Source organism: Aedes albopictus, chromosome 3 (assembly GCF_035046485.1).
Source record: "Aedes albopictus strain Foshan chromosome 3, AalbF5, whole genome shotgun sequence".
NCBI classification, from domain to species: Eukaryota; Metazoa; Arthropoda; class Insecta; order Diptera; family Culicidae; genus Aedes; species Aedes albopictus.
Window position 1 is genome coordinate 154,124,808 of NC_085138.1, and position 26,770 is coordinate 154,151,577.

The window sequence follows — 26,770 nt, forward strand, 5'->3', positions numbered from 1 at the left end:
AAAACGGAGCAATATTGTGGGGTGACAAAATTTGTCTGGTGTAGCGCATAACCTAGCGAATAAATCACGAATCAAAGACTCAACTATCAGACACTTTTTAGCTTGCTGAAGAACTTTGTTGAAGACGACATCATTCTATCTTATCAGGATTCTGAGATATAGAAGTTTGAAGATTTCTTACCCTGGCGCCACCTAGCGGACGATTCTCGAACCAAACATGCCATTGCCAGATAGTTCTTAGCCTACTGAACAAGTTTGCTGAAAACCGCATGATTGTACCTCATAAGGGTATCGAGATAACCCTGTTTGAATTTTTCAGACACAATGCGCCACCTAGCGGATAAATCCCAAACCAAAGACTTTACTATCAGTTAGTTCTGACCTTGCTGAAGAATTTTGCCGAAGACAGCATCGTTCTATCTTATCAGGTTTCTGAGATATGAGGGTTTGCACATTTTTGACACTGGCGCCGCCTAGCGGCCGAATCGCGAACCAAATACGCCGTTGCCAGTTAGTTCTTAACTTGCTGAACAAATTCGCCGAAGACACTATACTTCTATCTCATCGGGATCTTGAGATATACGTTGCGCAAAGTATGTGGCCAATTTTGGTACCCCAAGACAATCCGGAATAACTCCGGAACCATGTGGACCAGGCACCCATGTCCCCGGCGTCATAAACTAGAAGAGTTTTTCGGGAAGTTGTGAAAATTTCATCAAAATTCATCGAAAAACAAAAAAGTTATGACCATTTTTGTGCTTTTGCGAAGGTGGAAAATGTACGTTGGCTGGATGAAGGTTAACTGCTTCAGCAATACAGCTCGAGAGAATAACCTTTGAACAAAATAAAATAGAAAAAATGGCAGCAGCATTGTACATTCATAAATGGTAGCGACATACGAATACATATGTACATTACATATCGAACTAAAGGTCAATAAAAGAAAGTTTTGAAAATTAACCCTTCAGGGCGCATGGCGTTCAAAAAAAGTACAGCACTACCGAAAAACCCCGCCCATCGTTTACAGCGCGAGCGTGGTGCAGTTTAAGAAGCACACACGCGCGCATTGAAGGATCTTTGAAGGAGATTTATTTGGAAATATTGACATTCTACTAATCTAGGAGGTGCGCAGCTATCTGTTAGATCTATAAAGAGTTGTCCTCAAGGAGGAGTACTATCACCCTTACTGTGGTCTTTGGTAGTGGACGAACTCCTTAAAAAGCTAATAAATAAAGGTTTTGAGGTGATAGGATACGCAGATGATGTGGCCATTTTGGTACGTGGGAAATATGATACTACGATTTCAAATCGGCATCAACATGCGCTGAATGTTACTCTCAAATGGTGTAGGAAAGAGGGGTTAAGCGTAAACCCTTCTAAAACTGTTAGCGTTTCTTTTACTAAAAGGAAGAAATCACATCTTACCCAACCTTTTTTAGACGGAGTTCAAATTCAGTTCTCGGAAGAAGTAAAACATCTCGGTGTAACTTTGGATAAAAGACTGAATTGGAATTCTCATCTACACAAGGTAGTAAGGGTACCAATGCCCTTTGGGTTTGCAATAAAGCCTTAGGGAAAACCTGGGGGCTGAGACCAAACATGACAAACTGGATTTATGCAGCAATGGTCCGGTCAAAAGTTACATATGCTTCACTTGTATGGTGGCCTAAAACAATCGAGATACCCGCTCAAAAGAAGCTAAGCAAGTTTCAAAGACTTGCATGTATATCAATTACAGGGGCAATGAAAAGCACACCATCAGTTACATTAGATGCCCTTCTCAATATGTTGCCATTGCACCAATTTGTTCAACTGCAAGCGGCAAAAGGTGCCCTGCAGTTTCTGCGTCACAACAAACTGCTAGAAGGATCTAGTAGGACATTTGAAGATCGTCAAAGACTTCAATTTAAACTCAGATATTAAAACAGTAGAGGATTGGATGATAACGAAGACCAACTATGATGTTCCCTTTAATGTGGTTAAACCAAGCCGCTATATTTGGGATTCTGGTGGGCCAAGCTTACGTCCAGGTTCTATGAATTGTATTTTATACTGATGGGTCTAAGATGGGGGAAAATACTGGTGCTGGAGTTTTTGGCCCAGGTATAAGTAAAGCTATACCAATGGGATGTAGTCCCACTGTGTTTCAAGCAGAGATTCAAGCCATATTAGAGTGTGCTAATACTTGCCGAAGGAGAAATTACAGATTTGCAAAAATCTGCATCTTCTCAGACAGTCAAGCTGCTCTAAATGCGCTAAGGGCATTCACGTGCCAGTCCAAGCTAGTGTGGGAATGCATTCTTTCTCTGAAGCAGTTGGTCAGTAGGAACGAAGTAACATTATACTGGGTGCCCGGTCATTGCGGAATTCAGGGAAATGAAAACGCCGACAATCTAGCCAGACAGGGTGCAGCATCGAGCTTCGTAGGCCCTAAACCATTCTGTGGAGTTCCTGAGTGTACTCTTAGGACGAAACTAAAAATATGGGAAATGTCTATGGTAAAAACCAATTGGAATGCCACGGATACATCCAGACAAGCAAAAAGATTTATAAGACTTTATTGCAGCAAAAGCCAGGACCATACTAAATTTCAACAAGGGAGACCTGAGGGTAATAACGGGCCTGATGACCGGTCACTGCCACAGTAGGTACCATCTACACAAGATTGGAAAAATCCAAACATCTGAGTGTCGTTTTTGCCAAGGTGAAAACGAAACCGCTGAACATTTACTCTGCAGCTGTGGAGAGCTATCCAATCAAAGGTGGTCAATATTTGCAAAAGGGTTATTAGAGCCCTTGGAAGTTTGGCAAAGTAATCCTAACAGGGTAATAGACTTTATAAAACGAGTTGTGCCTAGTTGGGATCGAGTGCTATATCAACCAATGTCCATCACAGCTCAATTGTGACAGGATAATCGATTAGCACCAAATTAAATATGGGTCATACCACAATATTCCTAAATAATGGACGCAGGCTCTACAGATGAGGAATAAAGATATTGACAGACTAATTAGAATAATCTCTGGGACAATGTAGCTTAGTCGGGGCCCGTGGTGCAGTGGTCCACACGTTCGCTTCATAAGCGGATGGTCATGGGTTCGAACCTTGCACTTGCAATTTTTCGTCAGTTGCTCTTCCCCCCGAGAGCAGCTGGCACCTGACCCTCTTCGGAGCATATAGCTCTAACGGACCCGGAATTTGGATATCGGCGAACCGCAACTCATAATGGACCCCAATCGGACTGGAAAAGGAACAGCAGCCACACATCAGCATCATCGTGCTCATCATTCTACCATGGACAGGGTAGAAAAGTTGAAGCAGAACAAACCAGTTCGATACAGTTGAATTAGAATAGAATACATGTAGGCGCTGTACAAAATGTAAGTGCAGCGTCCAATTGGAATCGCTCACGTAGTGCCCTAGTGGACAAAAGAGCTGTAAATTAGGTTAAGTGAGTAAGAATAAAAAAAAATGTAGCTTGACAGAACGACGAATTCCAACATTCGTCCTTCTGTCGTTTCAACTTTTTGTACTAATTATTTTTTTTTATTTCGACCTTTTGTCCATTCGACCTTTTATCCATTCGACCTTTAGTCCATTAGACATTTAGTCCATCCGTCCTTTCGACCTTTTGTCCTAGTTATTTTATTTATTTCGACCTTTCGACCTTTTGGTCTTTAACCTTTTGTCCTACAACCCACTGAGAGCATATTTTACTACATTTTTTATTCATTCGACCTTTTGTACATTCGGCCTTTTGTCTATCGGCCTTTTGTCAATTCGATCTTTGTCCATTTGACCTTCAACCTTTTGTCCTTATGTTGCCTTATGTTGCCCCAGAAAAATAAGTCTCCGTGCATAAATAATGAAGATATGCCTGTTTGATATTCGAATTTGGGTCATATTGACCCTAGTATACTAAAAGTATTAACGACTGAACGCTGGCTTCATTTGAATTGCATGTACGGCTCCGTTAAACTCTAGGACGTGTGAGCTTGGGCGGCTCAAGTGAATAACACAAAAATGCAATGAAACAATTTTAGCATCGCCAATATCAGCTGCAAATGAAGAAATAACACATTTTAACAGATGCTTTTACACTGACTACAATGATGTGCACACCAATTGCAGACACAAACGGTACTATTTAGTACTGAATATTTTATCATAATCAAGTTTGCGCAAAATGACCCATTGCTTTCCTGAAAGACGACAGGAAAAGCGTGAAATGTGTCAAACAGCGTCCTCATATTTGAAAACTTAGTTGGTTTTTTTCGTTTCCCCATACATTTTACAAAGAAACTGAAAATGCAACACTTTTCAACACATACTTTGTAATCAGAGATGCCAGATATACAGATATTACTGTATTATACAGATTTTTGACCTCCTTTACAGACAAGATACAGAGTACAGAAAAATACAGGTTTTTAAAATGTGATACCGATTTATCCAGAAAAATTTCAATACATTTAATAAAAACGTTGTAAATTGCTGCTTAAACTTTAAAGAATTCATGCAAATTTGTACATTCTCACATATGTTTTAGAAAAATCAATACCAGTAAAAATTAAACACCGTCAAAAAGTAGTACTTTTTTGTTAGTTTATATTGAAATCTAGGACTCTCGTTGTCTCATATACCCTCAAATATGGCGATACAGAAAAATCTGTATTGATACTGGTGCCAACGCTGGCAGCACTGATAATTTGAATACTGAATCGATCCAAGACACCTCCCGATCGGACTCCACGCGCACCAATTGACATCAATCTCGCGTAGTTCGATGCGTACCGAATGTCAGTGTGGCGTATCGAATGTCAGGATGAGAAGATAGAGAAGTGATATCGCAAGTCATCTACGTAGCAGCAGCTGTATAGGATTGATTTGGTTGTAATTATTATTGCAAATTTATCTAAAGTTGTTCACCAGTTATTGTATCGAATTTGAATTAGTTTCTTGCTCTACCGAGGTATAATTCGGTGAAAACCAGACCAGTTACCAATATATATTCTAGAATAGGTTACCGTAGGGTACGATTCATCTGAACGTCTAGGCTCGCGAAAGAATTGGATTCGTTGACTGTATTCCTTTAGTCTTGCTGAAGAAAGTTTGAATTAAATATCGTTGGGGAAGATATCACCAAGGAGACCGGTTTGTAAGTTGCCATTAGTTAAGTAAAACTGCATTTTGTTATTAATAAACGTCTTTCCCAGCTTAAAGAACTCGGCACAGGAACATCATCGTGCGATTCTATTAAGAGGTCCGAATATACTCCCTAACAGATACAGATTTTTAGATAAAATAATCTGGCATCTCTGTTTGTAATGCTGTAAAAAATTAATTTCGGTCCAATCTTATTGAAGCTTTGGTAATAAGCTCTCGAAATATATAGAAATATTACAAAAATAATACAGGACCCATATCTGAAAGTTGATTTTTTGACTTTTCGCCGCCCTCGCATCTGTGCCACGGTGGCGAGAAGCGTGTTCACCTCGTAGGCCAGAGTATAGCTAAATTTGACCCGACGCCAATCTCTGTTCTCCAAAGCTCGATCAATGGACTTCGCTCAGTTCTAGGATATCAAGCTTCATACGGCATGCCTCATTGACTAGTTGTGCTAGTTTACCCTGCTGGGCTTGGGTTCCAATTCTTGTCCGTTCTTTCGCGCTAAAAACCGTTGCCGTTGAATCAGTTCGTTATCTTTCATTTTCGGTTTCAGTAACGGTTTTTGGGTTTCGGAATAAGTATGTTGGCCTAAGGTCCCCTACCCACCGTGGCGAGGCTGCCACCTTAGGTATAGCTTCGGGTGGAGGAGCATTTCATACTCAGCCGCTGAGTGCACGTATGTGGCAGCCCCAATCCTACCTAATGCATCTGACAGGAGCCAACATCTATCGTGTATCCACAATGGAATCCTTTGTGGATACACAAATGTTTACATACAACATGTTGGATTCTTAAAGATGGCGTCCTAGCACCCTGGTGGCTGAGTGCCAGAACAGACGCAGTTTGAGCCGCACCTCCTTGGTGAACAGACGCTCGGGACGTACCTCCTCAATCTAAAGTCAGAAGGACAATAGTGCCCAAGCTGCAATACCAGCTAAGCACACAACTCTTAGCTGGCGGTCTTTGTCATCGCTTGACCCGTGGAAGCATGAGGTAGGAACTTGTGAGGGCCAGAGCGCTCTCCTGCGATTTAAGCACCGATTGTTTCCATTATCATGCATGCTCACTCCTATCAAAGAATACAAAAATTAAACACAAAACAAATAGTGCTTTACTAGCTTTGTTTTTGATAGGATGAAAATGGGTGCTACGTGGGCCAGATAGAACGTGATCTGGAAAAGATCGTGATAGAAAATAGAGAGCGACAACCTCAATTCGAGTATTGCGACGTACTATTGTGCATTTTGATATATGCAATTGATGAACTATGTATCACATTAATGTAAATGTATGTACATGCATTTTGTTCATTTGCAAACACGTTAAACAGTAGGTACTTGTTCTGATTTTTATAACAAATTCAGTAACGGAAGATTATGCTTACTTACTTACATTCAGCCTTGGGCATCCACGGTGGTGCAGAGGGCCGAATTGAAAGATCTCCATCCTGGGTGGTTGCCGCCCATCGCCTTAACCACGGTGTACAATATTTAGAAGGTGATACCTTCCGGAAATTTGACAGTTTTTTGATGACGTAATTCAAATCGTTCATAGGCGTTTTCTCAATGATCTAGTACTCCTCACCAATTTGATCAACGTAAAACGATAAGAATCCAAAAATGATGTTTACATAGGTTACTAGCCTGCCTTGTGATATTTATGCCGTGGCCTTGACCTGTGGCCAGGTCAAATTTCTGTCGACTTGCTTAATTTCGTTGTTGAGACTGCGCTGCCATAAGCCTCTGGGTCTGCTTCTGCTGCAATGGCCTGCTGGGTTCCAATTTAACGCTTGCTTGCAGATTTCGTTTTCGCCTCCGCGTTGAGTGTGGCCGACGCATTTCCACTTTTGCTCCCGAATTTCTGTCGCTATCTGCTTTTGATGTCGTCGACGATGGAGTTAAGCTTTGATACAAATGAACAGTTAATATTATGTATATTTAAATTATATCGAGATAACTTAAATATATCAGAAGAAAATAAGATTTTGATAGGGTTACAAACTACTTGGGCACCCGCGATAACTCCCAGCACCTCACTGCATAACAAATCTAAATATCACTTCCATTTTCTAAACGGACTTCTGTGTCTCCCGCAACGAGATCCACAGTCAATAAGCTACACGTTCACGCTGAAGTGGCACAAGTGCACTCAGCGAAGTAAACTACCGAAATTTATCAAAATACCTTATGAAATTAACCATAACTGTAAAGTATGGATGCCATAAGAATACCTTATGAAAATTGTACATGCTTATTATAACCTAATTACATAAGATAAACTTATGAAAAGAGCAGAAAAATCGGAAAATGATGCAGACTGGAATCGATCCATGAACGTCGAGATGCCCAACCCACGCGGCTGTCGACGCTTGAGAATTTCGTGTTGCTAAATGTGTATAAAAGCCAAACTGTGAGTCGATTTTGCGCCATAAACCGACATTATGAAATTCATTCTAGTCGTTATGAATTGTTTAAAGGCCATTTCATAAGTTAGACCTTTTGATAATCTTAGGTTTATTTGCCTGAGTGCAGGCCTGGATTCAAGGGGGGGCAAAGGGGGCAAGTGCCCCGGGCCCCCCGATGAAGGGGGCCCCCCAAGAATCCGAAATACAATTTATATTTTTCAACGAAACCATATGAAATTCACGTGAATGAGCGTTCATATTTTATACAAAGTCCCTATAGCCACAGCTGTTAAGGTGTGGATATTCAGCATGACCATACTAAGGGTGACGCGTTCAATTCCCGGTCGTTCCAAGAACTTTTCGTAAAGGAAAATCCTTGACTTCCTTAGGAAAAGAGTGTCTTCGTGTCTGCCACACGGTATGTACATACGAAATGGTCATTGATAAAGGAAACTCTTTGTTAATAACAGTTCCACAGTCACTGTGGAAGTGCTCATGAAACACTAAGGTAAGAAGCAGTGTTCCAGTGAGGACGTCACACGAAAAAAAGAACTTATAATAGGGTCCTTGAAGGTATCTAAACTATTTTTGGCCATTTATCTGGATTTTCTCTTAAGAATAATTTGAAATCAAATGTTTCATAATTTTTGGTGCAGTATTTGAAAATATGCGATTTTCTCTAAAAAGCCTTGAAAGTTCTTATCGAGTGGAAACACTTTTCCGTGACTTCAAGTTGCTACAAAAAGTGTCTCTAAGCAGAGAGCAAGAAAGATTAAGCTTTTAAGTAATTGTACATCAATATAAATTTCAATAGTTTCACAAATTTATCTATTATTTCACAATGGTTATACAATTATACATACGTTTGTTGATTATGATTATATTTTGAAAACAAATGCCTTATACTTATTTGCATCAGTTCGCTGCTATCATGAAAAAAAGAAGATGGTGAATTCTGGAGATGTTTGGGAGTTAAGGCTAATTTTGAAAACCGAGTGTCCTGGAAACTGTAACTTTCCATATATTTATGTTTGGTTTTACTGAAGATATTAAGATTTATTGCTACAGTTGCTCCCAAGAGACTAATCTTTATATAATCTGAATTTTGAAATACTCGTCGATCCCGTGCTCAAATAAAGTTGCTGCATGTTTTAGTAGATTTTTAACTGAACGCTAAGTTCTTAAGCTTGTATAAATGTTTTCAATTCGGATGAAAGTTTAAAATATGTGTACTATCTGAACGAGATGTCATTTACGCTAGCATTTTGACATTTGAGTCAAATATCAAATTAAATGTTCGAATAATTTTCTATTTGTCGGAATTTTGGAGAAGTTCAGAAATCAGAAGCTTTTAATATTAGGTCTAAAATAATACATAAGATTAAGAAAAAAAAACGTAATTGTATGGTTAATTTTTTTTTTCGAAATTTTGATTCTGGGGGCCCACTTTTTAGGGTTTGCCCCGGGCCACCCGAGGCCTAAATCCGGCACTGCAGTGTGCTCAAAACAACTTTTACACGCAGATCAGTTCACTTCGTCAGTACAAAGATGGGTGCCGAAGTGATTTCCCATTTGATTTTGTTAGAAGTTCGGCACTGGTGCCGAGAATTGGTGCTAGACTAGGTGCAGTAAACTCGTTCAAAATCATCTTTCCGGCAGAAAATCTTCACAACAATCACTGTTAACAACAAGTTCACGCAATAAGGTATCTGATTCGAATGGAAGAAGTGGACGAAACCGGTCGTTTCGTTGTGAATTTGGGTATTGAACAATTTTGTTTACATGTAGTGCCGGGAATGGGATCAAAAGCCCTATATTCCAGTCATGTTCCTCTAGTTGTGTACACACACAAATATCCAACTGTTCTGCAAACGGTTTTCTGCCTTTAAAAATAAACCGCATCCAATTTGTCTGAAGCACAAAAACTCCTTGTCGTAAATCCGATTCGATACGCAGAAATTTCCGCGGTTACGGAGTGCCGCACGAGCACGTCCGTTCGTCGCAAAATTCGCCAAAAGAAGGACGAGTGAGTGAAAAACCAATGAAGCCTAAAGTCTCGCTTGCTTCGTCGATTTTTTCTTGTTCGCCGCATCTGTCATTTCACTGATCCGTTATATCGACTTCCGATGTTGGCAAATACACTAGAATAAATTAGCAATTTCAAACTGAATAATTTTACACTTCAATTTTCAAATAAAGAGTTGATAATTATTTTGTACTTCGCTATATATACTACATTATTCCCCTTCTCCACTCTTCTTATATTACAAGATGAGAAAAAATATTGGATTTCAATTCAAAATAATACGAGTTATGTTCCATCCAATTCAAATCCAATCAAAATTCAATTCATATCACATCAAAATTTAAAACAGATAAATCGACATAGATTTTTCATTAGGGCCTAACTGACATTGTCGATTTATAATCAAAATCAAATGTCAATCCAAATCCAAGCCAATACCAATGAAATCGGAATCCAATCAGAATTCAATTCGAACTCCAAACAAAAGCAATCCAAATCTTATTCAATTCTTATCCCAACGTAATCTTAATCACATTCATATCCAATCCAAATCCAATTTGAATTCAATCTAAAACCAATCCAAATCAAATTAATATCCAGTATGGAATCAACCAAAATCGATTTAGAATTTTATTTAATACAAATCCATAGCAAATCCAATGAAATTCGTATTAAACATAACAACCCAAATCCAATCCAAATTGATTCCATAACCAGTTCAAATCCAATTCCATCCAATATAATTCCATTTAATTCTAATCCAGCTTTAACTCGAGTTTATTCCAAATTTAATCCAATCTGCATCATGTACATATCCAGCATAAGTCCAATCAAAATCCAATTCAAATTCAAATACATCACAAAACCAACTCAAATTCAATACAATTTATATTTAATATGAATCCAGTTCAAATTCAAGCCACATCCACCTCCAATTCAAACACATTCCATATCTAGTCCTAAACAAATCCAATTTGAAAATAATCTTAATTTAATTAAACTCCAATTCGAATCCTATCTGGAACCTATCGAATTTTTTTTTCCAATTTTAATTCAATCCAAACGTAATTAATTTTCAATCCAAATCTAATCAAACTTATCCAAGTTTATTTCAATTCTAATTTAAATTCAATCCAATCCAAGTCAAATTTAATTCACATCCATATCCAAGTCCAATCCAAATCCAATACAAATTCAATCTAAGTTTGAAGCCAATTAGAAACCAAATTAAATTAATATTTAACATAAAACCCACCCCAGTCTAACCAAAATTTAACCGAAAGCCAATCCAAATCAAATAAAATCCATTTCGGATCCAACTCAAATCAATTGGTAATAAGAAACTAGTTAAAATTAATTTAAAATCCAATCTAATTCCGATGAAATTCAAATCCAATCATAATACAGTCCAATTCCAATTGAAATGTAATGCAATTCAAAACCTAATCCAAATTCAATCCATATCGAATTCAATCAAATCCTAATAATATCCATATCTAATATAATTGTAATCCAAGTTTGAAATTTAATTCAAATTTAAATCGAATCCACATACCATTCAAACTCAATCCAACTTATAAACTATATGAACCCAATCCAAATCTAATCCATTTCAAAACCAATTCCATATCTAGACCATCACAGTTCAAATGAAATCCAACATGTATCTAGTACAAGTTTAATCCAACTCCGATTGAAATCCAATCTAAAATTGAATTCAAATCCAATTCGAACTCTAACCCACTCCAAATCTAATTCAAGTTCAATCCTGTTCAATCCCAAACTACTTTAAGCTTAATCAAATTCCAACAATGCTCCAACTTCAGTTTAACTCAATTCTATTTGAATATTCGTTTCATTTTCTTAAACTTTCCTGTTCGATTTTTTTTTTTTTGTTGTTAGGGCCTAACTGGCATTGTCGATTCATAATCAAAACCAAATGTCAATCCAAATCCAAGCCAATACCAATGAAATCGGAATCCACTCAGAATTCAATTCTAACCCAAAACATAAGCAATCCAAATCTTATTCAATTCTAATCCCAATGCAATCTTAATCACATTCATATCCAATCCAAATCGAATTCGAATTCAATCTAAAACCAATCCAAATCAAATCAATATCCAATATGGAATCAACCAAAATCGATTTAGATTTTTGTTTAATCCAAATCCATTGCAATATCAGAAAAATGTATTGTTGATTTGAATTGAATCAAAGTATAAATTCATACCAAGCTCTATCCAAATCAAAGTTCAATATAAACCCAATTAAAATCCAATACGATTTCGTTCTCAATTCAATCCACAACCAATTTAAATGCAATACAAATGAAAACCAATTCAAATTTATTAACATTTAATCTAAGCCAGTTGAATCCCAATGAATCCCAAATCAAAGCAAAATGCAATTCCAATCCAATCCAAAAATAATACGAGTTATGTTCAATCAAATTCAAATCCAATCAAAATTCAATTCATATCACATCAAAATTTAAAACAGATAAATTGACATAGATTTTTCATTAGGGCCTAACTAATTTATAATCAAAATCAAATGTCCATCCAAATCAAATAAAATCCATTTCGGATCAAGGTAACAAGAAACTAGTAAAAATTAATTTAAAATCCAATCTAATTCCGATGAAATTTAAATCCAATCATAATACAGTCCAATTCCAATTGAAATGTAATGCAATTCAAAACCTAATCCAAATTCAATCCATATCGAATTCAATCAAATCCTAATAATATCCATATCTAATACAATTCTAATCCAAGTTTGAAATTTAATTCAAATTTAAATCGAATCCACATACCATTCAAACTCAATCCAACTTATAAACAATATGAATCCAATCCAAATCTAATCCATTTCAAAACCAATTCCATATCTAGACCATCACAGTCCAAATGAAATCCAACATGTATCTAGTACAAGTTTAATCCAACTCCGATTGAAATCCAATCTAAAATTGAATTCAAATCCAATTCGAACTCTAACCCACTCCAAATCTAATTCAAATTCAATCCTGTTCAATCCCAAACTACTTTAAGCTTAATCAAATTTCAACCAATGCTCCAACTTCAGTTTAACTCAATTCTATTTGAATATTCGTTTCATTTTCTTAAACTTTCCTGTTCGTTTTTTTTTTTGTTTCCTTCCGAATGTTTTTTCAGGCTCCTTTTTTGCATTTGCGAATCGGCCTCTTCCCGCACAGCGTCCACTCGCACCGGCAAATACTTTTCTTTTCGCAGAATGTCCTCTCGCATTTGCGAAAGTCTTACATTTTGCATGGCGTCAACACGCACAGGCTAATACATTTTTTTTTGCGGTGTCCTCTCGCACCTGCGAAACAACTTCTTTTTTCGGCACGGCGTCCTCTCGCACCGGCGACAACTGTTTTTTTTTGCTGAGTGACCTCTCGCACTTGCAAATAATGACATTTAGCACGGCGTCCTCTCGCACCGGCTAACACATCTGTATCTTTTCGACGTTCTCTCGCACTTTAAAGATCACATTTTCCCTTGCACTAACTGGAACACACTTTCCTTCACGTTATTCCGCAGAATTTTTCGTTCATGAAAACTCCAGCTATCCACTATACTTACGTAATCCAGGGAGTACCACGTTCTACCGGCTACGCCATTGTCGTAAATCCGATTCGATACGCAGAAATTTCCGCGGTTACGGAGTGCCGCACGAGCACGTCCGTTCGTCGCAAAATTCGCCAAAAGAAGGACGAGTGAGTGAAAAACCAATGAAGCCTAAAGTCTCGCTTGCTTCGTCGATTTTTTCTTGTTCGCCGCATCTGTCATTTCACTGATCCGTTATATCGACTTCCGATGTTGGCAAATACACTAGAATAAATTAGCAATTTCAAACTGAATAATTTTACACTTCAATTTTCAAATAAAGAGTTGATAATTATTTTGTACTTCGCTATATATACTACACTCCTAATCTCTAGGGATTGGATCCACTTGCACCATCAGCAAACACAAAAACTAAGCTTATCTCGCCACTCCAACCAGTTGCACCCTGTTCAATAATTCCAATAAAAGCCCCTTCCATATATTCATCCTTCCCTTCCATTTCCAGGAAAACCACCCTCTATTACTGTTGGCTTTTACGGTCTGCTCGCTTCTGGCCTTTGTCTTTTTACCGCTAATAACTTTTGATACTATTTTTCACCTCTCCGGTTTTGCTCTCGCTTCCGGGTCTTTTCCATCATCATTGTGTGCGTGTTTCTCTACGCTTTGTTATTTTCCGAAGAACTTTCCGGGTGTAGAATGTAATGCTAGTGAACCAACATGTGGCGCTATTTAGATTCTGCCGAAAAATACGATTTGGGGTTGGGGTGAGAGGAAGATCATGATCACTCTAAAAATGTTTTCTCATATTTATAAACGCTAAATCTGCTACCTAATTTTCAATGCTTGTGGCATTATTTAAGGCCCGTTTTAAAGTAAATCAAAGAGAGGTTCAAATTTTTCAGGAATAGTAACACGTATAAATGTTCATTTAATGCAACGTTTAGCATTAACTGCAATGTACATGCCTTCAAATACTTTGCGTGATAAAAAAAAACTTGTCAAAAGACTGAAGAAAATATTGTGTATTAATGCGAAAAGTTCGCACAGCGCCCGACTAACCGGGCACCGTTGCCGCTGCTGGTCGTAGGCAGGACCTCACAAACAGTAAACTCTCATTTTCATTGATGGAAGAGTCGTCATACCTTCCAATTTTTGAATACCTACAATCCCGTTGGTCTACCGTCTGCATCGCCTGATTGAACCAATGAGAAAAAACATCACACAAGGGGATCGAACAGAGATGAAGGAAAACATGGCTTTATGTTGGCGCGGCAATCAGCACTCACTCACTGACTGGAAAGCAGACACGCACAACGTAACGTGCCCGCATGGAAGTTTGGAACCGGCCCTCTCCATTCGGGGAGCTTTTCACGAACCAAAGCTTTGAAGTGAGAGGAAAACGATTCCAAAGCTGCTCTCCGAGCGCAATTACAATCGGGTATGTAATGTGACCGCGTGTAGTCAGTCGGATTCGGACTTGCGGGAAAATCAATCTTTCGGTGGCAGCCTGTTGCTTCTGGCGTTTGAATAATCGCTCGGATGTAATTCTGTGTTTGTGCGAAATGGTTAACCGAGAAGTTAATGGGCTCAGTAGTTACAGAATGTGAAATTAAGGGTGTGTGATGTTTCGATTGACTTAGGTAAAAACGGAAGGGCCCACATAACCACAGCCGTAAAGGCGTGGGCATTCAACATGACTATGCTGAGGGTGGCAGGTGCGATTACCGGACGATCCAAGAAGTTTCGCAAAGGAAAATTCTTTAACTTCCTTGGGCATAGGATATATTCGTGCTCATAGAATACTAGCTTGAATAGGAATCATTTGAGAATATGTACTGGGAAGTTTTGAAAATTAGAAGACAAGGAATACTCATTAATTAGCAAATTAAAAGTTGAAATTTTGAAAAAAATCGCGTTCTGGTTTGATTTGAACCCACGACTTCGTTTTCGCTAGACTGGCACGTTAACCAACTAATCCACATAACAGGTAACGATTCTACAGAACAAAAAACCAAACTGACTCCGATCCCACACCACGAACAGTCCTGTTTTCATCATTTCATCTCTCTTCCGGCTCTAGATGCTAATCTATTCACGCTTGCGGTTGTGCCATCTAGGTATACAAGCGAGAACAAGAGAGAGAACCGGTAAAAATGAGACTAAACGTATGAAACGTATGAAATAAATTGTTGTGCTTGGTAATTGCGTTACGAAATTTTGTTATAGGCAATTATATGTACCTATATGCGCATAAGTTTTTTTATAGAATGAGAAATCTGTTGATCAGATACCCGAGAGGTGGTTCCTCGGGAGATGTGGGGTTCGACCTACTAAAAACTCATTCTCTCTCTTCCTTACCTTCGCGGTACGCGTGTTATGGATGTCTTCGAGAAGGGGGGGACCGTACATGAGTACATTTTAATAGTAAGCGTTCCACCAGCTACCGCCTTAAGTTGTTCACCATCCCCTGAAGGCTCGGGTCATGGCTAGTACTTAGACTACCCGTTGAACTCAAGCTCCTGGATGGGGAAAGGGGGCCAACTCAACTTGCTATTATTCGACTCGCCATTTTCTCTGTAGTTCAAGTACGATTCGAGAAACCGTGGAACGGAGTCCCACTTGTCCGCCCCCATACACATCCTTTCAACAATGTTGTTCAGACGATCACCAATCTTTTTAGCGAAACACTATTTTTGTAGTTAAGCGCTTTAAGCTGAAAATATATTTACTCATGATTTTAGTTTTCTATCAAATAATTTTATGAAACAACTCACAAATTTGGTGTTCTACCGTAGATTCGGATGGGGAATTTACCTCTCCGTCGTGTGCCACACTGAGTCGTTACAATTCGGGGTTATCTGAATTAAGCTGTGGCTGATAATTAGTATAACTCATATTAACTATTAGAAATTCACTCAGTCAACTTACATTAAATCTTATTATTCTTATTTTCAGGTACCTCCGCTAAATGTAAATAATCCTGCGTTGGCTAATGTCTGGGTTCACAAACTCCTAGATAAAGATTATTTAATTGGCTTCCGCATAATCCAAAATAAATGAAACATCTTACCAAGTACAAATTCAACTTTTCCGATATGATATTATCACTAGCTCTAATCCAACGGTTTATAATTTAATAAATTCTACAAACTTTATGTCGCTATACTGCAGGACAGATCGCAATCGAGCTCAATTTCGCTTATCATCATCATCTGACATATTATATATTATTCGCTGTCATAGCTCTTAGCTGTCTATTCGCCCTTATCGATCAGTTTAGCAATGGACTGTTAATCGGGGAGGCTACCTACTCGACGTAACATCCCCACACCCGTAAAGGATGGTGAAGATTAGATGGCCTCATGATCATTGACCACCTTTACCAGGCAATCCAACGTCGAGTAATGCGAGTTTCATGGCTGGCCTTCTATATACTCCGGTAGAGGTGCGTACCAGAGCCTGACGCACTCGTCCATCTCGACCTAGGAGCACCTTTTCTACACGCCCTCTGATGTATTGATTCCTTACCGTTGTACCGACAATTAGCACCAAATCACCTACATCGATATCTCGGACGTCTTCAAACCATTTACACCTACGAGTAATTACAGGCAGATATTCCTTAATCCACCTTTTCCAGAAAGCATCAGTGATGTTTTGAACCAATGTCCAGCAGCTTCGTAGATTGGTTCTACACTCCGTCAGCTCTGAGGGGGGTTGCTTAATTCCAGAAGAATTCCCCAACAAGAAATGATTTGGAGTTAAGGACTCCTCATCGGCGGTCTCCAATGGTACATAGGTGAGAGGGCGCGAATTGATCATCGCTTCTGCGTCCAACAAGATTGTTTGCAATGCTTCGTCGTTCGGCCGTCTAGGAGCATCGATAATTGTTCCAACAGCGCATTTGACAGAGCGCACTAAGCGCTCCCATACGCCACCCATATGTGGCGCTCCAGGCGGGTTGAAGGCCCATCGAGTATTGGTATTAGTGAATGTAGTCGCTAGCACTTGGTCCCTGGCTGCAATCTCTTGCTGCAGCTGCTTATTTGCGCCTACAAAACTGGTACCGTTGTCGCTAAAGATCTCCGCTGGCGCTCCACGACGAGAAATGAAGCGACGAATTGCCAAGATGCACGAGTCACTTGATAAGGAATGAACCACTTCGAGGTGTATTGCACGTACTGTAAGGCAGGTGAAAAGTGCCACCCAACGTTTTACCTCAGAGCGGCCGATTTTCACCTTTATCGGGCCGAAATAATCCAACCCGACGAACGTAAAGGGTCTTACAAAGGGTGTTATACGTTGTTCCGGGAGAGAAGCCATTGGTGGAGGGTGCGGCATAGCTTTTGCAATGCGACACTTTGTACATCTCTTTGCTACTTGTTTAACCAGCGTTCGGAGATTTGGTATTTCGTATCGTTGTCTCATTTCATTTACCACGGTTTCGTTATTAGCGTGGTGGTAACGCCGGTGATACCAATCGATTAAAAGCAATGTAACAGAATGTGTTTTTGGAAGTATGACCGGGTACTTGGCCTCGTCTGTCGCGTACCACGCTGCTCCTATTCTTCCTCGCATCCTTAGGACTCCTTCCAGGTCGATATATGGCCACAACTTGTATATCGGGCTTGACTTCTGTACTAGATTGTGGCGTGAAGTAGGACTTCCTTGTGTTTCCCGCAGCACTCTTCGTTCCGGTTCGTAGATTTCGGCTTGAGCATACTTCCACAGTTGTTGTTCTGCTAGTCTCAATTCCTCCTGTTTTAAGGCTCCCGAATCGAGGGCTTGTCCATTCTTACGGCATTTAACGTTGTTGACGAACCTCATTACATATGCTTGCGTTCTCAGCAAGCGTTCCCACTTATGAAAACGGCAAAATTCAATCGGCGATGTGGGAGTAACATGATGAACGTTGTGAATGCTGACGGATTCCTCCTCGGTTGAAGCTAATTTAGGGTTTTGTGGCCACTCGATTTCACTCCGATAGAGAAAGGCGGGTCCACAAATCCAGCGTCCATTGACATCGAAATTTGGACCCTTTCCCCACTTGGTCGCATCATCTGCAGGGTTTTGTTTTGTGGGTATCCATCTCCACTGGTTCATCTTAGTCAAAGAAAGGATTTCTCCAACTCTAACTCCCACAAACTTATTGTACTTTCGGTGATCCGATTTGATCCAAGCGAGAGCCGTCGATGAATCGGACCAGAGGTAGGTCTCTGCTATGTTGAAAGAATGAGAAGCGGTTACTGAGTCTGCCATCCGAGCACCTATTAGAGCAGCCATTAGTTCCAACCGAGGGACCGAAAGAACTTTTAGTGGTGCTACCTTACTTTTAGCACCCACAAGTGCCACCTCTACACCCTCAGTTCCGTTGGCACGCAGGTAAGCCACACATGCGTACGCTGCATCACTGGCGTCGACGAAGATGTGCAGTTGTTTGGCGTCGTTCATTGTCCCACGAAAATAGCATCGAGGTATCTGCAACTTGCTTAATGAAGGCAGATAGCTTATCCATTGTCTCCACCTTTCCGATAAATCACTATTCACCGGTTCGTCCCAATTGACTCCGGTAGCCCAAACATCCTGAATCAAAACTCTTCCGTGAATCAGGAAAAAGGTAGCAAACCCTAGAGGATCAAACAGACTCATAACGAGTTTGAGCATTTCTCTCTTTGTCGGGGTGTGTGCGGAATCCACAGCATTGGCCAGGTCATCTCGGAGACACAGCGTGTAGACGAACACATCTTCTGCCGGGTTCCACTTCATCCCTAATACGGATTCGACTTTCTCAGCTCGTACTAGATTCAGTGGTTTAGTGTCGTCATTATCATTGGTGCTTGCTTCGTTGATCGCTGCGAGTACGTCGCCGGAGTTGGACAAGAAATTACGTAGATTGAAGCCGCCTTTAGAGTGGATCGACTTCACCTGTTTGACTACCTCGATAGCTTCTTCTATTGTCTCAAAGCTATCGAGGTAATCATCCACGTAGTGGTATTTGATTATTGCTGTGGATGCTCGAGGGAACTCCTCCGAATATTCTCTCGCATTGGTGTTTTTTACAAATTGAGCCGAGCTTGGGGAACAAGTCGATCCAAAGGTAGCAACATCGATCACGTATACAGCAGGAGCGTCTCCGGGATTCTGTCTCCATAGAAACCGCTGCGATTGGCTATCTTCAGGTCGAATTAGAAGCCGAAGAAACATTTCCTCTATGTCTCCGGTCACCGCGATTCTGTACTCACGGAAGTGGTACAGAACAGCAACAAGGTTTGTCAACAGATCTGGACCTTTGAGCAAAGCTGAATTAAACGACACGCCGTTCACTTTCGCTGCCGCATCCCAGACTACTCGCACTTTGTTTGGCTTCTTTGGGTTGACGACTATGCACAAAGGAAGGTACCAAACTCGCTTGTTGTCCGACAATTTCAGCTCCTCAGAGGTTGCCGGATGACAGTATCCTTTTGCTAAATATTCGTCCATTTTCTGGTGCACTCGACAACGAAGGGATGGGTCTTTGTCTAATTTCCTTTCCAGCAACTCCAGCCGCCGGACCGCCATCGGAAAGCTATCAGGAAATTCGATGTTGTCCGATTTCCATAACAACCCAGTTTCAAATCTGGTGGACACTCTACGAGTTGTTTCTTCTAGTATTTTCCTCGCTCTTTTGTCGGCATCAGACTCGGGTATTGCGAAAGCTGGCGTAGCTCCCGATTGATCCAGTGAAATGAAATCATTGACTTGTTGATTCAATTCATGGTCCACATCCCGAGCAGCTGGTACATGGAAATTGACCGACACAGTTTGCTTTGGTGTACGTATCCCGTAGCCGTAGATCGTCCATCCCAATCGGCATTTGGCGGCGATGGGATCGTCGATATTCCCTTCTCGGATTTTCAGCGGTACGCATAAGCTTAGGTTGTCGAGTCCTATCAATATTTTTGGCTCCGCCTTGTCATAACCCGCGATAGGTAAACCACGCAAGTGTGGATATTGCATCGCTAGCGCATCATACGCAAGGGATTGTTTCGGCAATAGAAGGCGCTCGACTGTACGGGCTCCTTTAATTTGAAACGAGCATGTCTTTCCGGCTCCAGCAATTTGGAGAGCTACCCTTTTGGAATGTGCTCTCGACGGGCAACGTTTGCAGTCCACTGTAGAGTCAGGGGTTCCATTGGACCGTCCAAGCCCAGTTGCTCGGCGACTGAGCGGTCCAAAAGCGTCGAAGAGGATCCCTCGTCGATGAACGCGTATATCATCTGCTGTTTATTTGCCATGGACACAACCACGGGAAGAATGCGGAAGTGCGGATAACGGTCACAAATCTCTCGGGTTACAGAGCTATGACAGGTGGAGAAATGTGCAGGATTGGTTGTTCTTGGTGGATGTAGGAGGAAGTGATGCCTATCACGACAGCCTTCGATGTTGCAACCGTGCCATGTTCGACAGGGCCACTTCTGATGGAAATTCAAACACGTGCGACACAGATTATGCTGTCGCACTATCTGCACTCGATCGTCGAAACCTTTTGCTTTGAATTCTTCGCACTCCGCGATGCGATGTCCTATGGTGCTGCAGACGATACACGGCTTAGGGACCTTCTTCGTCGCCACGGTATTTTTCGATTCGGTATCTGGGGTGTCGTGGGCGTGAACGAAAGCCTTCTCTCTGTCTTTGGGCTTTTCGGTTTTCGTTGATAGGCTGATTGGTAGATCGAAGGACACTTCGCTGGCTGCTTGAATAAGCTCGTTCATAAACTCCCCAAATGTCGCCAGAGTAGCATCGTGACGAAGAAGTTTGTACCTCGCCCAATCCAATCTAAGCTGCGCCGGCAGCTTCATGACCAATTCTTGTAACAAAACCGGATTTGTAAGGTGGTTTTCTTGCTTCGCAGCTTGCAAATGAACCACTAGATTCTCCACGGCCAAACCGAAGTCGATGAGAGTATCTAGACGCTCCGGCTTAGGAGCTGAAACCCGACGAATCCGCTCTAGTAGTGAACGAATGATAAGTTCCGGTCTACCGAAACGCATTTGGAGAGTCTTGATTACGTGGGACACTCCGGCGGGCATCATAAGCCGACTGCGTACAGTTTCGAGAGCGATTCCACGTAGGCATTTTTGGAGACGTACCAAATTCTCGACATCTGAGAATCCACAAGCTTTCGTTGTTTCTTCGTACGTTCGAATAAACATCGGCCAGTCTTCCGGATTGCCGCTGAAGATCGGGAGGTCCTTACCCGTGACTTGTCGGGCCGCAATTTGCATATATGCAGATGGTAACTTCGGATTGAGTGTGCAGTGATCATCGTCTTGTAATGACAGATTGGCAAGCTCGTGTACTGGAGGAGTAGATGTTACTACAGTTCCGTCAGGCTTTTGGGGCGATGTGGGGTTCACTAGACGAGAAGTCGGCCAAGAGATTCGTTGTTGCAGATCAGTATTGTCACCCTTGATACACCGTTGTGATGTGATCCAATCTTTCACTCTCTCTGACTTGGAAATAAGCGATGATGATGAGGATTCGCTCAACTCTGCTTGCTGCCGCAGCAACTCCTTCTTTTTCTCCATCGACTCGCGCCTTAGCAGCATCATTTTTTCCTGCAATGCATTTTGTTTCGTCAACTCTGCCTCCCTGAGGTTTGTTTCTTCTTCCAAAAGCTTCTTCTTCACTTCAAGTTTGCGCTGTTCCTCGGCGAACTCCTGACGCTGCATTTCTTCTTGTTCCTTTAACTCCTTCTCCTTCATCAACTCTTCTTCTTCCAGCAAACGCATTTGGGCCTCTAATGCTGCCGCTCGAGCGCTGGACGTGACACTCACTTTAGATCCGATGGTTTTTTCTGGCTTCTTGCTCCGTGATTTCGACGTCTTGCTACCGCCGCCTTTTGCCGTCTTCTCCTTCGCCTGCGGGGGATTCAGCTGGCTAGAAGAAGATCCCAGGTCACATTTTTGGCACACCCAACGGCGATCCTTGACAGTATAGTCTACGCCTACACATTTGAAATGGTGCCAGCTATTACAGACATCGCAGGCCACCATCGAGTCGACGACATCTAGCTCCTTACACGAATGGCAGTTGTAGCCGGAGGTATTTCCTGTCTGCATCTTCGGTGACAAATTTCTTAAAGAATTTGTTCAGACGATCACCAATCTTTTTAGCGAAACACTATTTTTGTAGTTAAGCGCTTTAAGCTGAAAATATATTTACTCATGATTTTAGTTTTCTATCAAATAATTTTATGAAACAACTCACAAATTTGGTGTTCTACCGTAGATTCGGATGGGGAATTTACCTCTCCGTCGTGTGCCACACTGAGTCGTTACAATTCGGGGTTATCTGAATTAAGCTGTGGCTGATAATTAGTATAACTCATATTAACTATTAGAAATTCACTCAGTCAACTTACATTAAATCTTATTATTCTTATTTTCAGGTACCTCCGCTAAATGTAATCCTGCGTTGGCTAATGTCTGGGTTCACAAACTCCTAGATAAAGATTATTTAATTGGCTTCCGCATAATCCAAAATAAATGAAACATCTTACCAAGTACAAATTCAACTTTTCCGATATGATATTATCACTAGCTCTAATCCAACGGTTTATAATTTAATAAATTCTACAAACTTTATGTCGCTATACTGCAGGACAGATCGCAATCGAGCTCAATTTCGCTTATCATCATCATCTGACATATTATATATTATTCGCTGTCATAGCTCTTAGCTGTCTATTCGCCCTTATCGATCAGTTTAGCAATGGACTGTTAATCGGGGAGGCTACCTACTCGACGTAACAAATGTTGTCAGGCGTGATATATCAACCGCATACCTACTGCATACTCGACCTTTGCTCCACGAAACGTGGGGCCTGCTCATCCACTTGGACACGCTTGGTATGAGCCTGTGTGTTCATCTACCCTAGCAGAAGGAATCCCATTCCCTCTGCCACTTCAGCATAGACGAAGTTCTGGCGATTCGCCTCGTGTCTCTTATGCCGCGTCGCTTGAAGCACTCTCCATCCTCTGCCACCACTAAAGCTATGGGCATCATGCCCGCTAGCACATATACCGCGTCCTTTGAGACCGTACGGTATGCGCTCACCACCCTAAGTCTTTAGTCAAGCGGCTACGCCCAGGCGTTGAAGTCTCCACCGATGACCACGGGACTCAATCCCACTATTTCGCTTGTTAACGATTCCAGCATAGACGAGAACTGGTCTATCGTCTACCTGGGAGGGGCATAACAACTGCACTAGTACACCCCGTTGATCTTCGCTATTGCGAAGCCCTCGTGCGACGGGGAAATTATATCCTGGACCGGAAACGACCGGTTGTACAGATTGCCGCTAGCTTGGCCTTATACGCTACCAAGTTTCCGTTATCGGGAGGGATGCGGTATGGGTCCGATAGTAGGGCGATGTCTGTACTTGACTCCGAGACTGACTGCCACAGCCACTGTTGTGCGGCTTCACAGTGGTTCAGGTTTAGTTGTGTAACCTGCATTATCGTTTGGAGCTTCGACCTCCGCGTGCCTGGACATTTAGGCCCACCCGTCGTGTAGCCCTTGTTCGCCGTGCAAATCAGGCATTTTGGTTCCGAGTTCACTCCCTGGTGATATGGCCTTCTGTTGCGCACTTCCTGCAGAGCTTACTCCGGTCGGGGCCTTTGCACGCCCAGAACTTATGCCCTTGCTCAAAGCACTTGAAGCATGCCACTCACGGCTCGTATGGATTACTGCACGAATTTATACTGGCCTGCTCACCCTCACACGAAATTTGACGTTTGAGCGGTGTCGGCTCTGTGAGAGTAAGCAGGCCAGCATAAATTCGTGCAGCGGGCACACTGACCAAGCTACCTTGATCTTGCCGACTGCAATCGCCTGGTTCACCTCCCCTACGGGGAGTTTGAACTCGGCTTTCGCAGGCGGATCGATGCACTTGGTACATCTATCTCACACTGCTGTTTGAGTGTTACTGAGAGCTCCTCTGCATCGGCAATCTCGTCCAGGTTTTTACACTTGCATAATGATACAAATGTTGTAATACATCTGTTTGAATAAATAATACAAATTTTGACATAATTTCATTTCTCAAACCATAACAAATTTTGTAACGATTTTGTTATGGTTATTAATCTATCAAAATCCTTAAAACAAAACTAAATCAACTTCTGTTTTTTTTTAAAACAATGGTTGTAATAATTTTGTTATAGTCTTGTTAGGTGCTTCTGGTCGAGTCCCGGACAGAATTTCTAAAAAAAATCATGCAATGCTTTCTAAAGGAATCACTGGAAGATTTTCGAAAGGGATTTACCTGAAAAAATTTCTAAATAAATCGATGTAGAATTTTATTCCTCCAAAAAAATCACAATGCCACATATCATAAAATGGTGCAGGATTGCTTGAGAAATTCCTCCATGAATTTCATCAGAAAACCTTTAGAAATTCCTTCAGAAATTCCTCGAGAGATTCCTCCAAAAATATCTGGAATTCATTTACAAAAACCATTCCAGATTCTCTTAAAAATCTGGATTAATTTATTAAAAAAAATCTTCAGGTAAATCCCTTTCGAAAATCCTCCAGTGATTTCTTTAGAAAGCTTGTTTTTTTTAGAAATTCTGCTCGGGCCTTTTCACGATTTCTTTGAGAATTCCTTAAGGAATTATTCCAGCAATGTCTTTAGAAAATCCACAGAATTATTTATAAATTCAGGTGTTTCTGCAGTTATTTCTCCTCTAGAAAATCTACAATGGATTTCTTCCAAAATTGCACTAAGGATCCGATAGTAGGCGCATATTGCACCAGAAATTCATTCAGAAAATCTTTCAATGTTACGTTCATAAATATCCCACAAAATCTTTAAGATATTTCTCCAGGGCGTCCTTTAAATATTCCTTTAAGAATTTCTTCAAAAACCCCACCAAAAATTATTTTGGGAAGTTTTCCATGGATTCCTTCTGAGACTTCTCCTGGGATAGCTTCAGAAATTCGTCTAGTAGTCCGTACATAAATTACGTAGGCTCTAAGAAGGGCGTAAGTCTATGCTCCGTACAAATTTTAAAATTTTGTATGGAAAAAATTCTACGATAGGCGAGGGGTGGTCTAGATGGCCTAAAATATAAAAATATATTTCCAAAGCTAATAGTCAGTGCCTAGGGAGTCTTTTAGAAAATCCTTCTGAAGGAATCCAAAGTTTCTCCAGGCATTTCTTTATATTTTTTTTTTTTTTTCAGGGAAAGAAGTTCTCTGGGGTTTCTACAAGAATACCTTCAGGGAATTGCACAGGAATCAGACTGGTGATTTTTTCCGATTTTCTTTTAGTAATTGCTCCAATGATTCGTTCTGAAAATTATGTAGTGATTTCTTCATTAATATCTTCAAGGAATTTTTCAGTATTTAAGGGATTCTTTTTGAAATTTCAACAAGAGAATTCTCAAAAAGCTTTTCAGTGATTGTCATAAAATTAATGAAAATCCCATTCCGATACCATGATATCTTTCAGGAATTTTATAGAAATTCCTACAAAGATTCTTTTTTAAACCACTTCGGCGATTCCGTCGGCATTATCTCCTGTGAATCTTTCAAAGATTCATCCAGAGATTTATTCAGCAGCTCTAGAAATTGCACATTTTTTTTTATTGAGTTTTTGAATTTCCAAAGGAATCCCTTCTGTAGATGTTCTGTAGGAATCCGTGAAAGAACTCCAGAAATAACATGTGGAGAGTTTTTGAAGCAATTCTTGAAAAAAATTGGAAGGACTAAAATCTCTGAAGCAATTTTTGAAGTGAAGGATTTGAAGGAATTCTTGAAATAATCAAAAAAAATCATAGGAAACTTCTACAAGAATTCTAAAAATAACCTCAAGAAAATATATAAGAAATATTACTGAATATATTTCTTGAAATATTAAACTATTTACGATAGCGGTAGTATAGGGGGAGCTGAAATGTGGAAATATTGCGTAACCAGCTTCGATTTTATCATGATAGCATTGGTCTACGCCGAATGAAGCAATCGCCTCCACTGGTCTCGGTCCTGGGCTAATCGCTTCCAGGCGCCCTGAACGTTAACTGCAGAAATTCAGCGTCTGCGTATTCTTCCCCGAAACCGACGGCCCCTTTCTGGTTCTCTACTGAATGCGGTTTATGCTTGACATTTACCGGCATACGATCTTAGTGCCCAGCCCACCACAGCCTGCCGTGTTTTACTCGCTTCTCTATATCCATCTCCCCATTAGGGTAGGGCAATTTTGAATCGATGTTGACAACATCGATGTTTTTGTTCCGATTAATCGATTTTTTGAATCGGTGTTGGTGAAATCGAACGAATCTTTTTTTTTACATTCGATTTTTCTTTCGATTCAAACATATTAAATTACTTTTCTTTCAGAATGCGCTGTAGAATTTAACCATTAAAAATGTACATAAAATCGAAGTACATTAAATCGAGGGTCTATATAATCTAGGGTCCACAATCGAGGCGTACCTATTTATCACAAGTTTTTAGGGCAATCCCTCTCAGGAGTTCAAGTGATTCTTTCTCATGATTCTAAAGGAATCCTCCTTATGATCTAGAGAGTC

General features: G+C 40.7%; 1 protein-coding gene and 1 long non-coding RNA gene across 2 annotated transcripts; one reads left to right on the plus strand and one right to left on the minus strand.

The window, feature by feature from the left end:
• Nucleotides 1-4,736: 4,736 nt before the first annotated feature.
• On the plus strand, nt 4,737-5,289 carry LOC134291834 (uncharacterized). The gene is made up of 3 exons (XR_009999303.1): nt 4,737-4,973; nt 5,024-5,159; nt 5,218-5,289. It is a non-coding gene; the product is annotated as an uncharacterized LOC134291834 (long non-coding RNA).
• Nucleotides 5,290-6,258: 969 nt separating this feature from the next.
• LOC134290407 (uncharacterized) lies at nt 6,259-20,192 on the minus strand. Its single transcript, XM_062857545.1, has 2 exons — nt 17,634-20,192; nt 6,259-6,342 (listed from the first exon to the last, which is right to left on the minus strand). Exons 1-2 carry the CDS (start codon nt 20,190-20,192, stop codon nt 6,259-6,261), a joined length of 2,643 nt encoding a protein of 880 aa, XP_062713529.1.
• Between the last annotated feature and the right edge of the window lie 6,578 nt (nt 20,193-26,770).

Excerpts from the sequence above, each read along its gene's own strand:
- LOC134290407 (XM_062857545.1), bottom strand. The coding sequence starts at position 20,192 with ATGCAATATCCACACTTGCGTGGTTTACCTATCGCGGGTTATGACAAG. Across the intron at positions 6,343-17,633 it reads ACGCTAATAACGAAACCGTG|ATCACGTTCTATCTGGCCCA; the intron begins GTAAATGAAATG and ends GATCTTTTCCAG.